At 34.8% G+C, this 22,813-nt stretch overlaps 1 protein-coding gene across 1 annotated transcript in view; it reads right to left on the bottom strand.

The window, feature by feature from the left end:
• SPAG16 (sperm associated antigen 16) overlaps window positions 1–22,813 on the bottom strand; it is a 922,479-nt gene that overhangs the window by 351,311 nt on the left and 548,355 nt on the right. The window contains exon 13 of the mRNA XM_061204724.1: window positions 14,544–14,670. Coding sequence (XP_061060707.1) covers window positions 14,544–14,670 — 127 coding nt within the window. The remainder of the gene's footprint in view (window positions 1–14,543; window positions 14,671–22,813) is intronic.

Below are 22,813 nucleotides of genomic sequence, written 5' to 3'. Positions count from 1 at the left end.
CCTGTATGCAGAAAACTATGACACTGATGAAAGAAATTAAAGATGATACAAACAGATGGAGAGATATACCATGTTCTGGGATTGGAAGAATCAACATTGTGAAAATGACTATACTATCCAAAGCAATCTACAGATTCAATGCAATCCCTGTCAAACTAACAGTGGCATTTTTCACAGAACTAGAACAAAAAATTTTACAATTCCTATGGAAATACACAAGGCCCCAAATAGCCAAAGCAATCTTGAGAAAGAAAAACGGAGCTGGAGGAATCAGGCTCCCAGACTTCAGACTATACTACAAAGCTACAGTAATCAAGACAGTATGGTACTGGCACAAAAACAGAAATACAGATCAGTGGAACAGGATAGAAAGCCCAGAGATAAACCCATGCACATATGGTCACCTTATCTTTGAGAAAGGAGGCAAGAATATACAGCGGAGAAAAGACAGCCTCTTCAATAAGTGGTGCTGGGAAAAATGGACAGCTACATGGAAAAGAATGAAATTAGAACACTCCCTAACACCATACACAAAAATAAACTCAAAATGGATTAAAGACCTAAATGTAAGGCCAGACACTATCAAACTCTTAGAGGAAAACATAGGCAGAACACTCTATGACATATATCACAGCAAGATCCTTTTTGACCCACCTCCTAGAGAAATGGAAATAAAAACAAAAATAAACAAATGGGACCTAATGAAACTTAAAAGCTTTTCCACAGCAAAGGAAACCACAAACAAGACAAAAAGACAACTCTCAGAATGGGAGAAGTTATTTGCAAATGAAGCAACTGACAAGGGATTAATCTCCAAAATATGCAAGCAACTCATGCAGCTCAATATCAAAAAAACAAACAACCCAATCCAAAAATGGGCAGAAGACCTAAATAGACATTTCTCCAAAGAAGATATACCAATTGCCAACAAACACATGAAAGGACTGACATGTATACACTGATGTGTATAAAATTGATGACTAATAAGAACCTGCAGTATAAAAAAACAAACAAACAAAACAACTAATACTAAACTTTCATTGGGTTACTTGTATGGAAATATGTTAATATAAATGTTTCAGACATTATGTGAAATTTCTAAAAATCTTATATGTTCTGGTATAATAAGTCATAATTCTAGTTATTACTTTAAAATGTATATCTCAGAAATAACTAAATTTCCTTGTCAATTGCACTATTATGAACTTTCATCAAATCTTTAACTGTGGTCATTCTTAAGTCTTTTGTCATTTACAGACAGTTCTGGGTGTACTCTGATGCTTTTGCAAATATGTTCCTATAAAAGGAGTTCATCTTCAAGGAATTCATAGAAAAGACTCTGACAAGTACAGGTTTCTGGTAACTGTACTGCTGAACTGAATGAATAAGCATTTTCAGAACTCTAATGAAAAACTGATAAACTCATAAAAGTGCTAACAAAAGATCAAGATGAAAAAAAAATTAATTACATGGGACTGAGTGAACTGATGAGGATGATTATAATTTTTGTGACTTTGTTTGAATTAAAAAAAAAAAATCCCACAAGGACTCAGAGGCAAAGAATATACAAATCAATTTTCACTGCAAAGTAAAGGAGCTGTTACAGTGGAGGATTACTGGACTGAATGTCAATATTATGACATAGTATGAGTGTGTTTTGTGTTTGGTAATTGCAATCATTGTTGCTTTTGTTGTGGTCATCCATTTACAATGCTTGGTGTCAGTCTATTTATCTCTTGTAAAAATAAAATACAGTGTGTGTGTGCGTGTGTGTTTGTGTGAAAAAAAAAAATAAATAAACTCAAAATGGAATAAAGGCCTAAATATAAGACCAGACACTATAAAACTCTTAAGAGGAAAACATAGGCAGAACACTCTATGACATAAATCACAGCAAGATCCTTTCTGACCCACCTCTTAGAGAAATGGAAATAAAAACAAAAATAAACAAATGGGACTTAATGAAACTTCAAAGCTTTTGTACAGCAAAGGAAACCATAAACAAGATGAAAAGACAACTCTTAGAATGGGAGAAAATATTTGCAAATGAAGCAACTGACAAAGGATTAATCTCCAAAATATACAAGCAGCTCACGCAGCTCAAAATCACAAAAACAAACAACCCAATCCAAAACTGGGCAGAAGACCTAAATAGAAATTTCTCCAAAGAAGATATACAGATTGCCAACAAACACATGAAAGGATGCTCAACATCACTAATTGTTAGAGAAATGCAAATCAAAACTACAATGAGTTATCACCTCACACCAGTCAGAATGGCCATCATCAGAAAATCGACAAACAATAAATGCTGGAGAGGGTGTGGAGAAAAGGGAAGCCTCTTGCACTGTTGGTGGGAATGTAAATTGATACAGCCACTATGGAGAACAGTATGGAGGTTCCTTAAAAAACTAAAAATAGAACTACCATATGACCCAGCAATCCCACTCCTGGGCATATACCCTGAGAAAACCATAATTCAAAAAGAGACATGTACCACAATATTCATTGCAGCACTATTTACAATAGCCAGGACATGGAAGCAACCTAAGTGTCCATCGACAGATGAATGGATAAAGAAGATGTGGCACATATATACAATGGAATATTACTCAGCCTTAAAAAGAAATGAAATTGAGTTATTTGTAGTGAGGTGGATAGACCTAGAGTCTGTCATACAGAGTGAAGTCAGTCAGAAAGAGAAAAACAAATACTGTAATGCTAACACATATTTATGGAATCTAAGAAAAAAAAAATGGTCCTGATGAACCTAGGGGCAGGACAGGAAAAAAGACGCAGACTTAGAGAATGGGCTTGAGGACACAGGGAGGGGGAAGGGTAAGCTGGGACGAAGTGAGAGAGTAGCACTGACATACATACACTACCAAATGTAAAATAGCTAGCTAGTAAAATAGCTAAGCAGCTGCATAGCACAGGGAGATCAGCTCGGTGCTTTGTGACCATCTAGAGGGGTAGGGTAGGGGGGTGGGAGGGAGAAGCAAGAGGGAGGGCATATATGGCTATATGTATACATATAGCTGATTCACTTTGTTATACAGCAGAAACTAACACATTGTAAAGCAAATAAACTCCAATAAAGATCTTAAAAAAAAAAAAAGATTCAGTTGGCAAAATTTGTAGAGGTCCTCCAAATACCTGGGACAAAAGCATCGCTGTTGATCTTTCTAAATCTTAGATCCACCCCTTTTAAAACTCATAAACTTTCACGCTTGAAATAGTCACAGGACACCAATGCACTTGACTTCTGCCTCTTTTGACTCACAACTGATAAAAGGAGAGATATTCCAATATAACAAAGGAATAATTGTTTCTGTTAAAAATAACCTTGCTCTACTGGAACAGTCTCTTCACAGCGCACTCTCAGGAGACAAAGACAGTAAGCATTACACCTTGCAACCTGGAGATTTAATCTACTAGAAAAGATACCTCCAGAAAGACTCTCTTCAACTTCATTTGAAAGGTTCCTATCAGATACTACTAAGCAACCTTTATGCCACCCAACTCTAAGGAACAGACTTTTGGATTCATGTGACATACCTAAGGAAAGCACTGAACCCTAACTGAAACTGCACATCATTTGGTGACCTAAAAGTAAAGATTTCCTGGAAATCTGTGAAAAGCGTAAGAAATTGGTAAACCTGACTCTTGATCAGCAGTGGTTTCAGAGAAAGCACTTCATTAAAAGGGAAAAATATAAAAATTTAATAACAGAAATCTCAATTAAATATAGTTGGGAGACCAGAACTGAGAGGTCTCACACCCTGTGACAAGAGCAGAGCCCAACAGGATGAAGAAAGTCTTCTCTCCTTTCCTGGAAGGGGCACAGCCTATGAAAAGCCATGGACTCTCTGTTTACTATATCCCTGCCAACTTCCTTTCCCCTTTATAAAACTGTTCTCTTTCCCTTGCTGTGCAGGGAATGCTTGCAGACCCCAAATTGTAATTCTCTGCTGATCCCAAATAAACCCATCCTTGTTGAACAAGTAACTGGCAGTATATTTATTTTACACACACACACACACACACACATGCACACACACACACACACAGAGCTGTATATTATTGAAAGAGTATAAATTATAAGAAGATGACAAAAAATAGTGACGCAAAGACAAAGCAAGTCTAAGTATGGTTTGTTATTGATTTTTCCAAAAAAAGTTTTCATAGCAACAAATTCTTTCTCCCCCCTCCATTAAATTGTGCTTTAACATTACTTTCTATTTGCTTTCATTTTAGTTAAATTTATTGTATTATCCCTAATATTGTGAAGTAACTTTTTTATTTTTAGACTTTCTTGAGCAGTAATGAAAGCATTTAAGACTATGACTTCTTCTAACTATATTTTTGATTGTTGCGCATGAATTTTATCATGAAATAAATTCCTTATTGTTATTTTAATATTTGTTACTCTTTGACTCATGAGTAATTTAGGATGAAAATACATGCATACACATATTTAAGTACTGAGGATTTTTCTTTGGTTCATAGGTCTTTATAAATACTGTGGTTCATGGGTTCCTTTTTATTGTTGATTATTGTTGCTTTCTTTTTGCATTCACTCAGTATCTAATAGACCATCTTTAATCATTTTGTACGATTTGGGTTTTGAATATGAGCAACAGAAACTTAGTTTGCTAATTATATCCATACATGCAAAAAATAAAATCTAGAGAGAACTTTTATAAGATTTGGAAAAAAATCTAAGAACCAAAGGAAACTAAGTAACAATAACCTTGTCAAATACCTGATAGGAAAAGTCTGGTCAGGACACTGTTTTTGGTAAATGTGGACTCTCAGCAATACTGCAACCAGAATTTCCTTCCTGATCCTCCGTCTTTGCATTACTCCTTTCAAATTCGAAGTTCTAGATGGCAGACCCATATGCTAATTTCCTAGAAACCACAAAATAGACACAAACAAACACAGAAAATCCCAGAACTCCTGAGCCCTGCCTCCTACCAAGTTTCGTACATTACCGGTTTCCCCTCAAAAGAGAATATTTCTTGGATGCCAGGCAGTCAAATAAACAACAAATGGCCATTTCAATATTTATAGAAGATCCCATAATTTCGTTTTGTTGTAGGGCTATATTTGAGACTTTTTGCCTTTAAATATAGAATACATAACTGCCACAAACTGATGCGTCTGAATTTACCTCCATTTACTAAGAATCCAGATAATTTGTGGTATGTGATGAGTAAAGCGGGATACACACAAGGCAGCTTGTCTCTTTTTTGTTTTTTTCAGTATTCCCTTTATTGAATGAAAGGCTTTAGTATAATTAATGGTAAAAATGATTATATGGAGCGTGTATGATTATTCATTAGAAATGTACTTTAATTAATCGTTAATAATTTTCTGGTGCTGTAGATCTACATAGCAAGAGGTGTAGCTTTACTTTACACTGATCACAACCACACTAGGATGCCAGAAACAGTTGCCAAAAATGCTGCATTTAATTTCTAGTTTCATCAATGGTACCTTAAAATTATAATTGACATGTAGTGCTACAATGAATTAAAAGTTAAGATGATCTTGAAGTACAGCCAAGCCATCACTATTGAAGCTTTAATGGACTGAGTGTATAAAAGAATAAATACCAAGTGACAAGATTATTCTTAAGTATTTTCTATATGTTGAACTGCAATTAGGGGACTACGGACAAGATAGGTCAAATAAACATTATTCGGACAGTGGAATTACAAATTGATGCAATGAATTACAGTCACTGAGTTCTTGAAAGTGACAGCAACAGACAAAACACTGGGTGAAGCAATCTGCAATGGAATTGTTCAATTTCATTAAGCATCATTTAACTCATCAACCAAAGAGACAGAACCACAAATCATGAGAGGACTCGCCACTAGCTACCAATATAGGAAAAAATAACTGTTCGTTTTTGACTTCCAAATACATGCTCCCAGTGTTAACACTGTGATTTAATTATTTCTGTTTTAAAAAGAGAATGCTGAACTTTACAGATATTAAATATCATGCCTTACTATATACAACCAGGAAGTGACAGAACCTAGATTCAAACTCCATTCTATCTGATTTCAAAGTCTATATTTTTCTCTATACTCTATTTAAGGCAGATAGGGCTGAATGCAATGCACAGGTATTTCCTTTTGGTCAAACACATTCTACGATTAAGTTACCCTCAATATTCTTACATGATAATCCCATATCTTATTCAATTCAAATAGGGCCAAAAATTTATTTTTGCCAAGAGACCACACCTAGGTTCAACCACATCTAAAATGGTGATATCCAGGCCTCTCCTTTGGTTTTTAACTTCCACCAATTATCTATCCATATAATTTCACTGGCAATCTGAATGAAAGTAAGAAACAGTCATTTGCATTATCAAAAGAGGGAATGAAAAAACATCTCTGTTTAATTTTGGAGCATATTACATGATTCTTACAAGGATATTAAACTAAGTAATTATGTTTTATCCTACGTTCGTCTTTACTCTTCCCTAAGAACATACATCATGATAAAAGAGGCAAGGTTATGAAGTAGAATTAGACTTAGAAGTTTTTCATTTTATATGGAACAGTATAAAACTCAGTATCACAGACAGATGCTTACAAATGCCTTTCAATAATCAAGTTTTATTTAATATCATGTTAAAATAGAGATAGGATGTAGCAGTAAAGGGATATGGACTTTGTTGCTGGAAGGAACAGGTTTGCAATCTCAAGACCACCACGTATAGCTGTAGACCTTTGAAAAAGTTATTTAACATCTTTGATCTTCAGAGATGTTAGCTTTTTGAGCTATAATATGGTGAAAATATTCTCTAACTTGCAGTGTTGTGTGATGATTAAATATAACCATGTGTCTAAAATGCCTGACAGAGTAAATGCTAATTATTTTTATTACAGCTATTATTAAATGACCTAAGAGGAACTGAATTTAGGAATCTACCATACCTAAATTTCATACCTTCCTAGATAATTATTTCTTTTCTAATAATATAAATACTTTAAAATTGATACAAATAACCCATTTCAGCCACGAAATAAAAATTGGGCAAGCATGTGGAAAAATGTTTTTGAGATGATTTAGCCTGTGTTATTTTTACTCAAAGGATGAGTTGTGAATATCTGGTATTTTTCCTTTGGATTGTTCCCACTAATCCTAGAATTCAACCCAGTCCATACAATTCAATATATAAGACAGTGCAAAGCAGTGTCTTAACCATGACAAAAGTGAAGTGCTATCTTGTCAAGAATATTCAAGTTATCCTAAACAACTGGTTAGGGATTTTACTTATTCTTATACCTTCTTTTACCTCAACTCTACATCTTTATTGGATTCAACTTAAATAATCTGCATGAAGTATGACTTTATTTCTAACTCTTACAGAATTGAAATAATCCCATAAAACGAATCTATCCATATGTTTGTTAGGAATACACAGTCATTACTAATCATTGTTTCCATTATTGAAATATGACTTTTTTCAAAGCCTGACAACCAGATACAAAAATCTAGTCTTCCCACTGCTGGCCATTGTCATGCTACTTATATTAACTGCAAAGGATAAGAGAAAAAGAATGATAGTATTTGTGTTATGTATGCAAAGATATTATATGGTGTATATGAGATATAAAAAGAACTGTGGCATTTTGTGAGGTAAATAATCTTTTGAAACCTTATAACATTAAATTGATTTATTTACTATATGATTATTTTATTATTTTTTAAAAAAATACTTATTTTTAATTTTTAGAAAACAGTGATTTTTTTTTTTTTTTAGATAAAATGTTTTCCTACCTAAAAAGCAAAACATCTGATTTTTGGTCTCTCCCTCCTTTCCTCCCTCCCTCCCTTCTTTCCTTCCTTCCTTCAACAACGATTGATCATCTATTATGCCAAAGGCTGTGAAAGTATAGAATAAAGCTCAGAGCTTCATGTTAGAGAAATATTAGTAGGTAAACAACTATGATATATGACAGTTTCTATAAGTATATGTAAAATATATTAAGTTCTTACATGTATTAGTCAATTTTCTAAGCACTTCAATTTTCTACGCACTTTAATCCCCATTATACCCTTATGTGATAGGAACTATGACTATATTTTACAAATGAGGCAACTGAGGTTCACAGATTTTAGGCAATTATGGCCAAGGCCACACTGTCAATAAGCAGCAGAATTTGGGTTTGAATCCAGGCACAATGGCTGTGTGCTATTACTGTGCTGTACTGTCTGACATACATGCAGGATAACATAGATTTAAGCCAAGGACTCTATAGAAACACAACTAAGCACATTTATTTTTCAAACATAACTGCTGGTACCATGTTACTGAAACCATTAGTTATTACAAAAAAAGTCAGCAAATTGGTAAGGTTTGTCTTTTTGTGGGAAAAAAAAATACCTCATTTGTCAAGTTCAACATTTTAAGTACTTTACCCCCCAAAATGGCAAAATTCTATGTGGTATAAAATTTTCTTAGTTGCCTCTTGAGACACCTAATCCACAGGGGCAAAATGGAGAACTTTTTTTAGGGAAGGATAAGTAAATCTTTAAGAATAGAAGTAAACTCTCCATTTGAAGGGAGGAAGAGGTATTTTAGCTAGAAAAAAATAGCAAAGGAAAGGTTTTTTCGAAAGAAAAGATCATTGCACTATACTGGCTAATTTCACATGGCTAGTATATAGTGAGTTTAATAACTGATGGTAGCTGACATTTATTTAGTGAGAGAGCAGTAAGCTTTGCATAGGATTTGTGTAATATATGTAAAGGTCTTTGAATTGAGGTCTCCAAAGTAAGGTGCATCACAATATATGGAAAACAATGCAGTGAAGCTTTCTTCGTGTACTGCAACATATTATTGCAGTTTGGAGCACTGAGTATTTTTAAGTTGCTTAATTTTATTCAAATGGATCCTTTGATGATTAGAATCTTCACAATCTTTTATAATAAATCAGACAGTGACCAAGAAAATGTTTCATACCCTCACAGAACTTCACTGTTACATTTTAGCAAAGCATGTATTTTAAAGTTGACCTTAAAGATGAGTCATATGCTTTCTTCCCCAAAACACAGTATTCCTAATTTCTTGACCTTTTATGTTTTGATAAGCATTTGTTAGCCATGTACTATAAAGCAAGTATTTTTGAAAATAATAATAAAGTTAATCATTCCATCAAAGTAAAGGTGACATTTTAACAGTGAACAAAAAAGGAATCATTTTAAAAAGAAACTTGCTCTATGGAGCATTTGATAACAATTGTTTGGAAGTGCTTCCCCTGCCAATATGTAAGGGTGATCACCTTTCAAAGCTATTGAGTCAAACTCTTAAAAATGTAGGAAAAGAATTTTCTACTTTGTTTTAAAATTATTTGAAAACTTCTAGTTACTTTATAAAACCAACTGATCAACCTCAGGAGGGGAGAAATGCCTAGCAAATTTTAACAAAAATGCCATTGCATAACTGGATGAATTTGAAAATCCATTATCCAAATTGATAGCTACAGACCATGATGCACTTTTTTTCTTTAGAGTTTTGTGTCTTTGTGAGGGATCATTTGCACATCTGATAGTTGTTAAATCCAAGCATAGATATGACTAATGAATCATTGAATTACAGTGTTAAACAAATATTTTTGAAAATATAAGCATATTGAATCATCTTTTCTTACTGAAATGCCATTTTAACACTATTCTGATTGCCAGTGAGAACGAACTAAAACTAGAGGCCGTAAAATAAAAATACAGAATTGAGTTTGGAGAGTCAGCCTGCTTCCTGACTCTTGCACTGACCAATTGGCTGATCAGAGCAACATATTTTACTCTTCTGAGCCTTTGTTTTTTCACTTCCTAATACAGATGATAATGATGATTCCACTAAGCATTATATAGCTGTTACAGGTAAAATGATGGCACATAGTAGGTATTCAATAAGTGTTATTCACTAAATCACCTCTTGGAATAGTGAGCTTTGGCACAAGAAGCCAAAGCTATAGTTATATTGAGTTTATATCAAGTATATATCAATTTCTTCCTTTAATTTTAAGATAATTTCTCTTTATGTCTGCTCCCTAGTAGACTGTGTGTACACTGAGGGCAGGGACTCTGTCACAGTCAAGAGTCCAGAACCTAGGATATTGCCTGGCACAAAGATCTTCAATAAATATTACTAAGCTGAATGTGGCTGAGGAATAAAACCTAGAGAGAGAAGGTACAATCTTTGCCTTTGTTTCCACATTTGGGCTTCTGAATAATGTCAGGCTCCTTTAAGAGTTCACCAGATAGCATCTGAGGAGAACAACAGCCTAGGCAGGGTGCAGGTTGAACTGTGGAGTCCACAATGGGTTAGCATCACACAGGACCCAAGAGTAACTTTTTTGGTGAGTTCTCAGTTTTTTCACTTCATAGGAACTCAGCGTGATCAGTTACTGGATCTTTTGGCTACAGCTAAGTTGGGACAACACAGTATGCTGGACTAGAGCCTGCAGTTAGTCTAGGGAGCAAGACATGGACACCAAAGGCGGTCCAGGCCATGAACTCTGTGTGTCTGATTCATCGCAAGAGGCGAAATGTCAGCAACTCTGATCTTTGTCAGCCTAGCTCTGAACTCACAGACGTATTACTCATTCTATTCTATGTTTTACTGTACAGTGAGCACATTCTTTTTTTTCAAAAAAATTCTAAAGCCTTAATATTTTCATTGGACTTGTGAATGACTAATAATCTCGGCCTTTATTTTAAATAGGCTTCCAAATCACTGATGTATATTTGAATTTTTCATGTCGCTTTTTGAGAGGGCATTATAAGTTTTCATTAAATGTACTATATTATACATCATTTTCTGACAATATTACAACTTTTTAGTATAGTCTCCTACATTATCCTCATCAAATATTGCTAAGAACAAATATGGAGACCGTGTTTTGCATATTTTGGCATTCCTCAAATTACTAAAGTGTGTGCTCAATTAGTTGTGTTTGCTCTTTCCTGAATCTTTAATCCCTTCCTCTCCCCTACCGCTAAGCAAATATTTTCAATTTTAATAAAATAATTTTATTGTTTCATAACTTTGAGGAAAAATACTCTGCATGTAGTCCTATAAAATAGAGCAATTTCATGAGTTTCCAAACTGCAAGCTATTTAATAGCCTCCATTTGGTAATTACAAAGATTTATAGTCTTTTCCTTGTCTCCCACAAAATTCAGAGCTCATCTGTCCTGTTGACTTAGAGACTGACTTAGAGGTCTCCACATTCATTATCTTTGACAATAAGCTGTTAGATTAGGTTAATGATTTAAGGCTAGTATATGTTTGGGAATGGGAGAAAGAGGTTTAAAACTAATTTATAGGAATATAATCCACTGGTCATTTTCATGTTTCATCAAAAAAAATTTTAGAAAATGTCTCAATACTAGTTGGTCACATTGAGGTGACAAAATGTTCTGCTTTTGCTTTACTGTGAAGGAAGTCATTCATCTCATTTTAGGTTCAGTCTTTCAGTATCACCTGACAGTTTACCATTTATCAAGGAATTAACATAATATAAAAGTTATAAAAAAGGAGAATACCAGAATACTACAGATGTAGTTGATATTACAAGTCTAATAATACCATCCATATCAGTATGTTGTACAGTTTTTACTATTACACAGAAAAAAACTATAGCTATCCTGGTTACTTTTTTCAACATCTCATAATATTTAACTACAAAAATACATTTATTTTTAACTTCTTCACAAATCATTGTGAAATAAAAAAGCTAATAATTTCATATTATATTAACAACATGTAACATGTACCCTTTAAAAACTATATATAAAATATGAATTTTTAAAAATCTGGCTGCTTCAAGTTTTTTTTGTTTTGTTTTGTGTTTTAAAAAAATGAGGTAGATCTGAAACAAATCACCAGAACTGCTAACGCAACTTAAGTGAAATGATTCTGTTTAATTCTAGAGTTGCTGTCATATATTATTTGTAGACTTTTATAATAACATTTAGTTAACAACTTGCATTGTCTAATTATTAATAACCTAAATTAAGTGAATTTCCCTTTGTTTTACATGTTAATTCTATTTTATATACATACCAATTTAAATATATATTTTTTAACATCTGGTTTGAAATACTAATAAAATTGTAATAATATTAATAATAAAAATTTTAATTTGCCATTAAAACAAATTTGAAAAATATATGTTAATATTGATTAAAGAAATACAAGCTTTTTATGGACATACATTCAATCCACATGCTAACCTGCTGTGTGCTAAATGCCCTGTGCTGTGCTGAATCCCTCTTTTCTCCTGCTCCCGGACATACTGTAGGAAGTAAGACCAGTATACAAGGAGTTCCCAACAAGAGGTAGGAAGGCCACCATCAATAAGCAACTCTAGGCATTTAAGGCAGATATACAAGAGGCAACTTCTCTTTGTAAGAGCAGTTTTACTTCCAAGCATTAGTGCTCCAGTTTTTCATAGGAAAGAAAATAAATAAGAGACATGTTTCCTGATAACATTCAGTTATAGCACTCTGAGAGACAGACAAAAAAAAAATCTGATATCAAAAGAAAATGAGCATAAAATTTAGGTCACGACTAAATTAATATTTTCTCTGTGGGTTTTCCTTTACCAATGGCTTTTATACACACTTCACATGTAAGTATTTAGGCTAAATGCGTTGAAAATCTTGCTTTTTCATTGATGCTCCATTAGCAGGAGTGAATTCTGTTGCACCAGGGTCTAAGCTATTTTAAAGCAAGAAGGAGGCTGTGGCACCTTTTTTACCCAACAACAAATCATTCTGATTTTACTCTTAATTCATGGCTGATACACTTTTCCCACAGTGCCCCTTGACTGCTGCCCCTTGACATGCTGCAACATGTGAAGTTGTGTCTAAGGTATTTGTCATTCTACCATTAGCTGTTTTTCTACAATATGTGAACCTAAGGTCTCCTTGTTCTCTATTTATCTTAAATCAATTTGCCTCAGAGGACTAAATAGGGCCTCCCATAATGAACTTGGGCCCCTGTTCATACTATCTGTATGTTCATCATCATATTCCTTTATTGATGTCAATCATGCATTGTATATGGGAAGATAAATGGGAAACATTACAAGTTGCATTTCTTTCCTGACTCACGAACCATAAAATATGGATTTTTTTTTCTTTTTAGTATAGTCTCCTACATTATCCTCATCAAATATTGCTAAGAACAAATATGGAGACCCTGTTTTGCATATTTTGGCATTCCTCAAATTACTAAAGTGTGTGCTCAATTAGTTGTGTTTGCTCTTTCCTGAATCTTTAATCCCTTCCTCTCCCCTACCGCTAAGCAAATAAACATGCTGCCTCCTATTTGAACAAGGGAGACCTCTATTTGATCCTACAGGTATAGACTTTTCTCCTCTTCATCTCCACAGCCAAACTCTTTGAAAGTGTAGTTCCCAAATTCCATCTCCATTTCTTCACATCTAATTCACTTCTGAAGCCACAGTAATCCAGGATTATCTAGTTTTAACACTGAAAAATCCCACAACCCAGGAAAACTCTGTCTTAGCTAGATAAACTGGGACAGTTGGTCACCTTTAAACCCCTTTCCTTTCCTCCCATTATCTCCACATCCAGTCACTCTTCAAATTGTAAGAGTTAAACCCCTTATCTTGAATCCATACTTTCCTTTATATTCTCACAGTCTCCTAGTTGAAATTCTCATCTGCTCACAGCCTACTGTACAAGCCTCCTATATGAGAATGACTCCCTTAACTCTACTATCAAATTAATCTTTCTAAAAGGCTAACCTGATTATGTTACCCTGTTTGCTTAACATGCTTTAATAGATTCCTTCTGAAAACCATAAAATTTCAATCAGATACTTAATGATCTTGTCCTTGTCTATCTGTATACTCTTGCTTGTTTTTTCTTCCTCCTTCCTTAAGCTCTATTCAAACATATTATTACTCTCAGAATATGCCTTTGTAGCCTCATACTTCTATGGCTTTGTACATGCACTGCTGTTTCCTGGAATCCACCTTCTCGAGATTACCTGGAATATCCTGCTTACCCTCCAAATCTCAGCTCAAGCACAGCCTCCTCTTGGGAGCCATCCACAGCCTTCTAGGCAGATAAGAGTTCTCCTTCATGCTTTTCCCCTGCGTCTTGTATCCTCTTCCATTTTAACACATACCTCATTGCATTAAAATCTCATTTCTCCTTCCTTTCCAAGCTACAAAGTCCTTAAGGAGAGGTGCTATGCGTTTCCCTGTCATATGTATTGTATCAGCAGAGTTTCTATCTCAATAAAAAATTGTTGCATTAATGTTTAATGAAGTAATTACATTATTTTTATAGTCCTACTTTTAGGAGGCAGGGTACATAAAAGCACATAGACAAGATCTTGTAAATAGGCACGTATTACCATTCTTTTAACCTACATGCCCCTGTACAATTACTTCATAAATTGTACCTAATACCTGAAAAGTGACTAAGAGTAACTAGATCTATCAAAATTGGAAAAAGTATTGATGATTTGCTTACTGTTCTTGCATCCCATGCAGACAGGGACTTATCTGCAGAACCTGTGAGAAGAATGTTGGAGCAAGGAAAAAACTCGATGCTGTTCACAGAGTCTGTATGTCCATACAAAGTGCATCTGCATCTTTCACTGTATAGAGAAACAGTAAGAGTTAAAGCTGTAGGACTTAGTGCTACATGTTTCTTATGCTGTCTATACAATGCTAACAAAGATAGTTCAAGTATCTGAGGCATAAAGTAGCTTTACAAGTGGCAAGATGTACAAAAATAACATTTTAAAAGGAGAGTTCTACAACCACCTTATATTCCAAGCACTTCATAGAATTAGCAGCATAAAACTGACTAAATTTAAATTACGTTCAATTTATAAAGTCACTTGGTAAAGTCATCTTTATACTACCTCATTTATTCCTTATCATGAAATGACTACTTAAAAACTGTTCCCATCTCATAAAGGAATACACTGAGGAAGAAAACATTTCATAATATGGGAAGACCAGAGAAACTTCTTTAAGTTGCTCAGTCTCTCTTCCTCACCCCCCCCCACCCCCCGCCTCTGCCGCTTGGGCTTTTTAGTATCGCCTGAGATACTTTTAGCAGATACTCCACCTCAAGCCCCAGACATTCTGTTTCACTGGATCTGAGATGGAGCCTGAGCAGAAGTGTGAATTAACGAACCTAAACCCATGGTTCTCAAAGTGTTTTACCCAGACCAGCAGCATCAGCATCCCTTGGGAACATATCAGAAATGCAAATTGGGCCTCATCCTAAACCCACTGAATCAGAAACTCTGGGGTTGGGGCCCAACAGTCTGTGTTTTACAAGCTCTCCAGTTGATTCTGATACTCACAAAAGTCTGAGAACCACTGATCTAAATGATTAGAAATAAACTCATAAGGAAAGACAACTGCAGCTTTGCCTTTTGCCATTTTATGAAAGGACTGTTTCTTAATGAAGCAGGATATATTCATAGAGCAGTATCACTTCTCATTTGTAATGTTTGATTGTCTTTAATTAACTTTATTTATAAACCTACTTTAAAAATAGAGAAGAAACAGGATAACTAACAATGCCAAGAACAGAGGAGTCAATATAGGTACATTTCTAATATGATAACCAGCTCATTAAGCTCTGATCAGCTGATGGCTGTCTGGCTTGAGCCATGCCATATGTGACAGTATGGTGGAGTGGGAAAAACTCTGCAATGTGAGCTGGTAGCCTGGGTTCCAGTCCTAACTTTGACAAGAACTAGCAGGGTTACCATAGAGAAGTTATTCACCTCAGTGGCAGAAGTAGTCCTTCTTGTGAGAATGAGATTACTTAATTTGATGCACTGAGAAGTCCAATCCAGCTCCGACAATCTGAGATTTTTGACCAAGGTTGTAAATGTAAAACGCAAGGGAAGAAGTCAAATTGAGCATAACATCTAAGAACAGTTTGGAGCAAAGTTTGCTCCTCCTTACTTAAATTTTGGCTTTTTTGAGAAGTTAGAAAATATTAAGATTTATGTGGATACGTATGTAAGTTACTCAGTTTTGCCCCTTGATTGAGACTTTTCATATCAAAGTGAAGTATTATAGTAATTAATGTCAGGAACAAGGCAATAAAATCAATAAATTCATTAATCAGGGCCATTTTGTATCAGTTTCTTTATCTTAATATTTCTGAGAGAGGCTGATAATATTTTGATCATTAAGGTTGATGAAAGGTCAATATATACCGGGGCTCAAAAACCATGGCCCATGGCTGGCTGCCTATTTTCGCAAAGAATGATTTATTGGAACACATCAATTTGTTTACACATGTCTATTGCTGCTTTCCCATGACAACAGCAGAGTTGCACAGTAATGAGAGACCATATGGTTCACAAACCTAAAATATCTAATACCTGACCCCTCAAAAATATATTTGGATATTTGTAAGTATGCTCAGATTTTATTTATGACATTTTTTGGAGATGTGTGCTAAAACTTACAGGATAAATTATTTTCTTTTATTTTTAAAGAAGTACTGTTTTATGTAGAAATTTTACCTGCTATTTTCTAATGATTCTCAAAATATAAGTACAAAACGTTTCTTTAAATGTTTATATTCCAAAGCCCACTATATTGACATAATCATCTTTAACTATTAGAGTAATTGCTCCAGATATAGCTCTATGACAGAGAAAAAGAGAGAGAGATTGATTTCATAGAAAAATGAAAATTATATATAATGTAGTAAATTATTAAATTAAATTATATAAGAAAGTCAATAGTTTATTATTATGAAATATCATTCTCTAAAAAACATCCTCACATTAAGAAAATATTAAGTATGTTATTTTTAGTCATATTTCATTTATAGAAAGTATAATTTAAAAAGGAAATGTTTATAATTATAACATGTTTATAATTCCTCCCATTTTTCTTTTACTCACCTACCAATTTTTTGAAATCATTTTGTTAATCTTACAATGTCAAAAATTATAACACACACATATGATCAGTAATCACAAATCCCAGTGTTGCTCAGTGCCTCCCATCCTCCTAGTGTTCAATTAATATCTATTTAAATTAATCCTCTGAACCCATACTTTTATACATTTTCTTGATTATTCAGTACTTCAAGAGCAATTCTGAATGGTTGTAATATCTTGGGACCATCAGTTCTCCTCCTCCAATGTTTGTGGAGGAATGTTTCACTGTCTCATACCAGGGGCAAAGTCTGAGGCCAGCCGAATCTCTCTTCCCTTTCCTGCCTAACTTCCTTTGTGAATGATTTGCTTTTTATACCCATAGCCCTAACAGTTCTTTTGCAAACACTGGAGTTCAGAAATTTCACCATGGCATGGCTTGATAGCAATTTCCATCTTAGACTTTTCTTATTCTAATAAATAGTTATTCTTTCACTATATCTTTATGTTTTTCTCTTCCATTTATTCTGCTTGTTTTTTCTTTTTTCCCCCTTAAGAACACCCGCTATGTTTTATTTTGTCTCATTTTCCTCTACATTTAACATTTTCTCTATAATCCTTGTATCCTTATATATACATATATATATACATATATATATAAAATTTCTTTTTCACACCTGTTCTTTATAATTCTTAATTGTGGTTATTTGTGTGTCTGTGAAGAGGGAGCAATCGAAAACCTTTATTTCTGTTCTTGATTTCACTTTTTTCCTGATATTTCTCAGTCTGCTTTCTATCTGCATCTATTGTCTTATAAAATCATAATAAAATGCTTTAGCTCTTTTGATGTTCTATTTTATTATGTAAAATCAACTTGAAATATAGCATTTTGGGTTTCCCCGGTGGCACAGTGGTTAAGAATCTGCCTGCCAGGGGCTTCCCTGGTGGTGCAGTGGTTAGGAATCTGCCTGCCAATGCAGGGGACACGGGTTCGAGCCCCGGTCTGGGAAGATCCCACATGCCGCGGAGCAACTAAGCCCGTGAGCCACAACTACTGAGCCTGCGCGTCTGGAGCCTGTGCTCTGCAACGGGAGAGGCCACGACACTAAGAGGCCCACACACCGCGATGAAGAGTGGCCCCCGCTCGCCGCAACTGGAGAAAGCCCTCGCACAGAAATGAAGACCCAACACAGCCAAAAATAAATATTAAAAAAAAAAAAAAAGAATCTGCCTGCCAGTTCAGGGGGCACGGGTTTGAGCCCTGTTCCAGGAAGATCCCACATGCTGTGGAGCAATTAAGCCCATGCACCACAACTACTGAACCCACGTGCCACAACTACTGAAGCCTGTGCGCCTAGGGCCCGTGCTCCACAACAAGAGAAGCCACCGCAATGAGAAGCCCGTGCACCGCAATGAAGAGTAGCCCCCGCTCGCCACAACTAGAGAAAGCCCGCGCTCAGCAACGAAGACCCAATGCAGCCAAAAATAAATAAAATCAAAATAAATAAATTTATAAAAAAAAGAAATACAGCATTTCTGTAATTTGACTGAAAATATAGAGGACTTTTTGTCTGAATTATTGGTAACTTTACTTACATAATTCCTTGTGCACTGTATGATCTTCAGTGGAATTTGGTTTATATTCATTTATTCTTCAATGTTTGCAATTCATCATCAGTTCTGGGTTGGTTTCTTTTTATTATGACTTAACATTATATGGGACAGCTACTTGCTAAAGATTAATAGCAAAAGGAGGGAAATTAGATTTAGGTTAACTCTAATTTCTAATCAGATTTGTTATCTTCCCAAAAGACTTCTCACTGAGTGTGTTACTGGCTTGATTCCTGAAGTTCATCTTTCCTCCACTTTTATATTTTAAAGTACAGATGTAGCTTGTTGCAAAACCCCTCAAGTCACAGGCTCTATATTAACTCTAAAGGCCCCTGTCTCCCTTACCACCCTCAACCTGCCTCACCTCCAGCAGTTTCCTTGATCTCCTTTATCCAGCAATAAAAATGTCTTGCTGGGATTTGTGCTACGATGATAAAGTAACCGGTACTGTGCCTCTCCCTCCACAACAAACAACTATAAAATGACACAAATTATATGAGGCAACTTTTCTGGCACTGAACTAAACACAGCACAGGATGGGAATCCTTGAGCAAAGAAAAAAATTCAAAGAGCTCCATGACCTCCCTGACTTTCTGCTTGGAAGCACTTCCTTGCTATCAAATATAGTAGTAGAACCCCAGTAGATTTGAAGTCTCACTGAGCCAAGAGGAAATGGGAATAGTTTGACCTGCTGCTGTGCCTGAAATTTGCAGTAAAGGGTATGTGAGAAAAGGGAGCTGCATGGGAAATGGCAGTAGTTTGCGTGGGGATTTGCTGTGAATTGTTGGCCAAGGTCTAGATGGCATTTCTACAGAGTAAAACTCTACAAGCCCTGTGTGGTTGAGTGCTGTATGATGATACCAGAGACCAGGAACTGTTGGAAGACACTGGACTTTAATCCCAACTAGAGTGGAGGGAACTCAGTAGGCACCTCAGACTTCCAGTTGTGACTACAGAAAAGCACCCAGCATAGGAGTAAGGGTCAGGTTCATGAATTAAGTTCAAAATCAAAATAGACTTGTCCTTACCAAGAATAAAACTAAGCCTGAAAGGGCAAAAATGATCTGCCTGTAATTAAACAGATTGCCAGAACAGAACTCACTACCTTTTGTAGAAAGACCACTTAATATATACTCTCTACAATTTGCTATTAACAACATCCAGCATATAATTAACAAAAAATTAGTACACATGTGAAGAGGTGAAAAATGTGACCCATAATCAAGTAAAAAGCTCAGTAGTAGAAACAGACTCTAAGATGAATCAAATGTTGGTAATCAAAGACCAAGACATCAACCATATATCATAAGTACGTTTAAGGATTTAAAGAAACAGTTATAATGGGTGTACAAATAGAGACTCTCAGACAATAAATGGAAACTATAAAAAAAAGAATTGATAAGTATAACACATGAAACAAAGTTTATTGCATGAGCAAAATAGCAAGTTGGATACTGCAGAAAAAAGGATCAGTGAACTTGAATAAGATCAATAGAACATACCTAAATTGAAGAACAGAGAAAAAATATTGAAAAACCATAGATAGAGCCCCAGTCATCAGTGGGGATAATCACATGGTCTAACACAGGAATAACAGGGTTTCCGGAGGTGGCGGGTAGGTGTAGAGGAGGAGGGAAAGAGAAAAGGGTTAGAACATTTTTGAAAGAATACTGGCTAAAATGTTCCCCAATTTGATGAGAAATACCAATGTACAGATCCAAGAAGCTCAGGAAAATCCAAGCATAATTAAGAATAGACAGAACACACCTAAGCATATCATAGTAAAACTGCTAAAAGCAAAATCTAAAACAAAAATCTGAAAGTCACAATCAATGAAAGAAACATAACATGTAGGAAACAATGAGGCCAATGGCAACTGACCTCTCAACAGAAACAATAGACAGAATACAATAAAACAACATTTTTAAGGGCTGAAAATTCAATAATACGTTAAAATACCTTCAATAATGAAGATGGAACAACTTTTCAGATAAATGAAAGCTGAGAAAATTCATCACCAGCAGATCTTTCCTATATGAATGCTGAAGAGAAGGTATTCAGACTGAATGGAAAGGACACCAGATGGAAACATCTGTATACAGAAAAGAATATCATCATCTGAAATGATAAGTATATGGGTAAATGTAAAACATCTTTTTCTAATTTTTAAAAGACATCTGGCTAAAGTAAAGATACCATCACTGTACTGGACAGTGTTTTAAGTACGTAAAAGTAAAATACAAGACAGCAAAATCACGAAGATGGGGTAAACATGGAATTACACTGTTTTAAGGTCCTTACATATTAGATGAAGTAGTACCATATTAACTCATTAGATTGTGATTAAAAATAATAAATTGTTGATTATTACAACAATATACTTTACTCTCAATAATACTGAATAAAAGAATCCAGATAAATATGTCTATGTATCATATAATTAAATTCATATGAAGTTCAAGAACAGACACTCTATGGTTATAGAAACCAGACAGTGTTTGCTATGGGGAGTGGGCTTTCATTAGATGAATGGGAAATTTCCTGTGATCATAGAAATGGCCTATATCTTCATTAGTTTTAAAGGTATATACATTTGTCAAAACTCATCTAATTGAACACTTAATAAGCTGCCCATTTCACTGTATATATTACCTTGACTAAACAATTAAAAATAAATAACACTTTTCAGAATACTTTTTCCTTCTGGCTTCACTCTCCTGGTATGTGGGACACAATAACTACTTAATATACATTTCTGTGAATAATTGAATATTTATAGTGATCCTATTCTCTTATCAAGTACATCTCCATGCGTGCATGTGTCAATTACATGCATCTTCATAGATGGATAAAGAATCTTTAATATTTGGAATAGCTATACCATTAACATATATATCTCTGTTTTCTAAAGGCATGCATTACATAGTTACTGGGAAGTCTTTTACGTTTAATTAAAAAGGAAGTAAAAAGGAAATATAAAGAAATAGACAAACAAAAATCCACAAAAGATTTAACAGAAAAACATGAGAGAAAATAAAACAATACAGATAACTGCATAAAAAAGATCTGTGAACAGCATCAACAAAATATTAAAGAATGATTACTATTTCTAACCTCCTGTGAGTTATTACTGAAAGATAGTTCCACCTCTGACAAAGTTAAGCATTGCTATTTGCAAGTAGTTCACTAGTGGTCACTTTTTAAAAGGCTGTATTTATTAAATAGAATAAACCTGAACAGAATTTCTATTATTTTTTAATTGAAGCATTTCAACCTATAAATAAGTATGCTCTTACCTTAATCTTTTTTACATACAGAATTTGCCAAAAAACTAAAAAGTCTCCTATTTGCAAAATCTGGTAGTATTTTTAAGGCAAATGCAACAGTATTATAAATATGATTATATCTGTTTCATCGCAATGAAGATCGAACAAATACACATACACAGAAAAGGTATAATTTAGAAATGTGTGTCCTTACATATTATGTGCACTATTGTGTCCTTACATATTATGTGCACTGTTGCACTGTGCACATTCACAATTGATATTCAGGCTTTGTCTGTTGTCATTAAAACCCAATTTAATTATTTGGGAGTGTATTCAGTTATGGTAGTGGGATAGAGGGAGAGGTTCCTCAATGATATATTCTAGCGCACATAGTTTCCCAAACGAAAAGAAAAAGCTGGGTCTTCATATAGCTTAAAGGAAGAAAGAACTGCTCAAGGGGGCAAGAAATCTGCTCACAAGTCACTTGTTTAATGTGTGGGGCATTCCAGGCAGACAGGCTGCAAGAGCAGGCTTGTAAGAGATTAATTAGCTGCCAGAGAAGGAAGTCCCATTCAGAATTCTTTGCAAGGTGAAAATGGACTAAAGTGATGGAGCATGACAGCACCGCAAGGGATGGAAATTATTTGTACATTTCCATCAAAAACATAAACACTGAAGCCTGATGCAATTTTATCTCTGTTGCTCTGTCTGCTGTTTTCTTATCATTTTTGAAGGGAGAAGTTAGTTCACGAGAAAAAGCCCTTTATTAACCCACTTCCTGCTTTTACTTTATTTCCCCTTTTTTCTTCTATCTCTCTCCTTGCCCCCCTTGATTCAATTTATTAGTCTGGTAACTGAAGGATGAATATTTCTCTGAATTTTGAACTTGCTATAAAACAAAGTGATCTGCTCTTCTAGAGCAGATGCCTTTTCATTTAAAATGTATTTCCCATTTGTAACTTGTAAGAGGGCACCGTTTTAATACAGTTCTCCCTTAT

This window comes from Eubalaena glacialis, chromosome 1, assembly GCF_028564815.1.
Source record: "Eubalaena glacialis isolate mEubGla1 chromosome 1, mEubGla1.1.hap2.+ XY, whole genome shotgun sequence".
Lineage (NCBI taxonomy): Eukaryota > Metazoa > Chordata > Mammalia > Artiodactyla > Balaenidae > Eubalaena > Eubalaena glacialis.
This window is presented reverse-complemented; position numbering and strand designations above follow the sequence as displayed.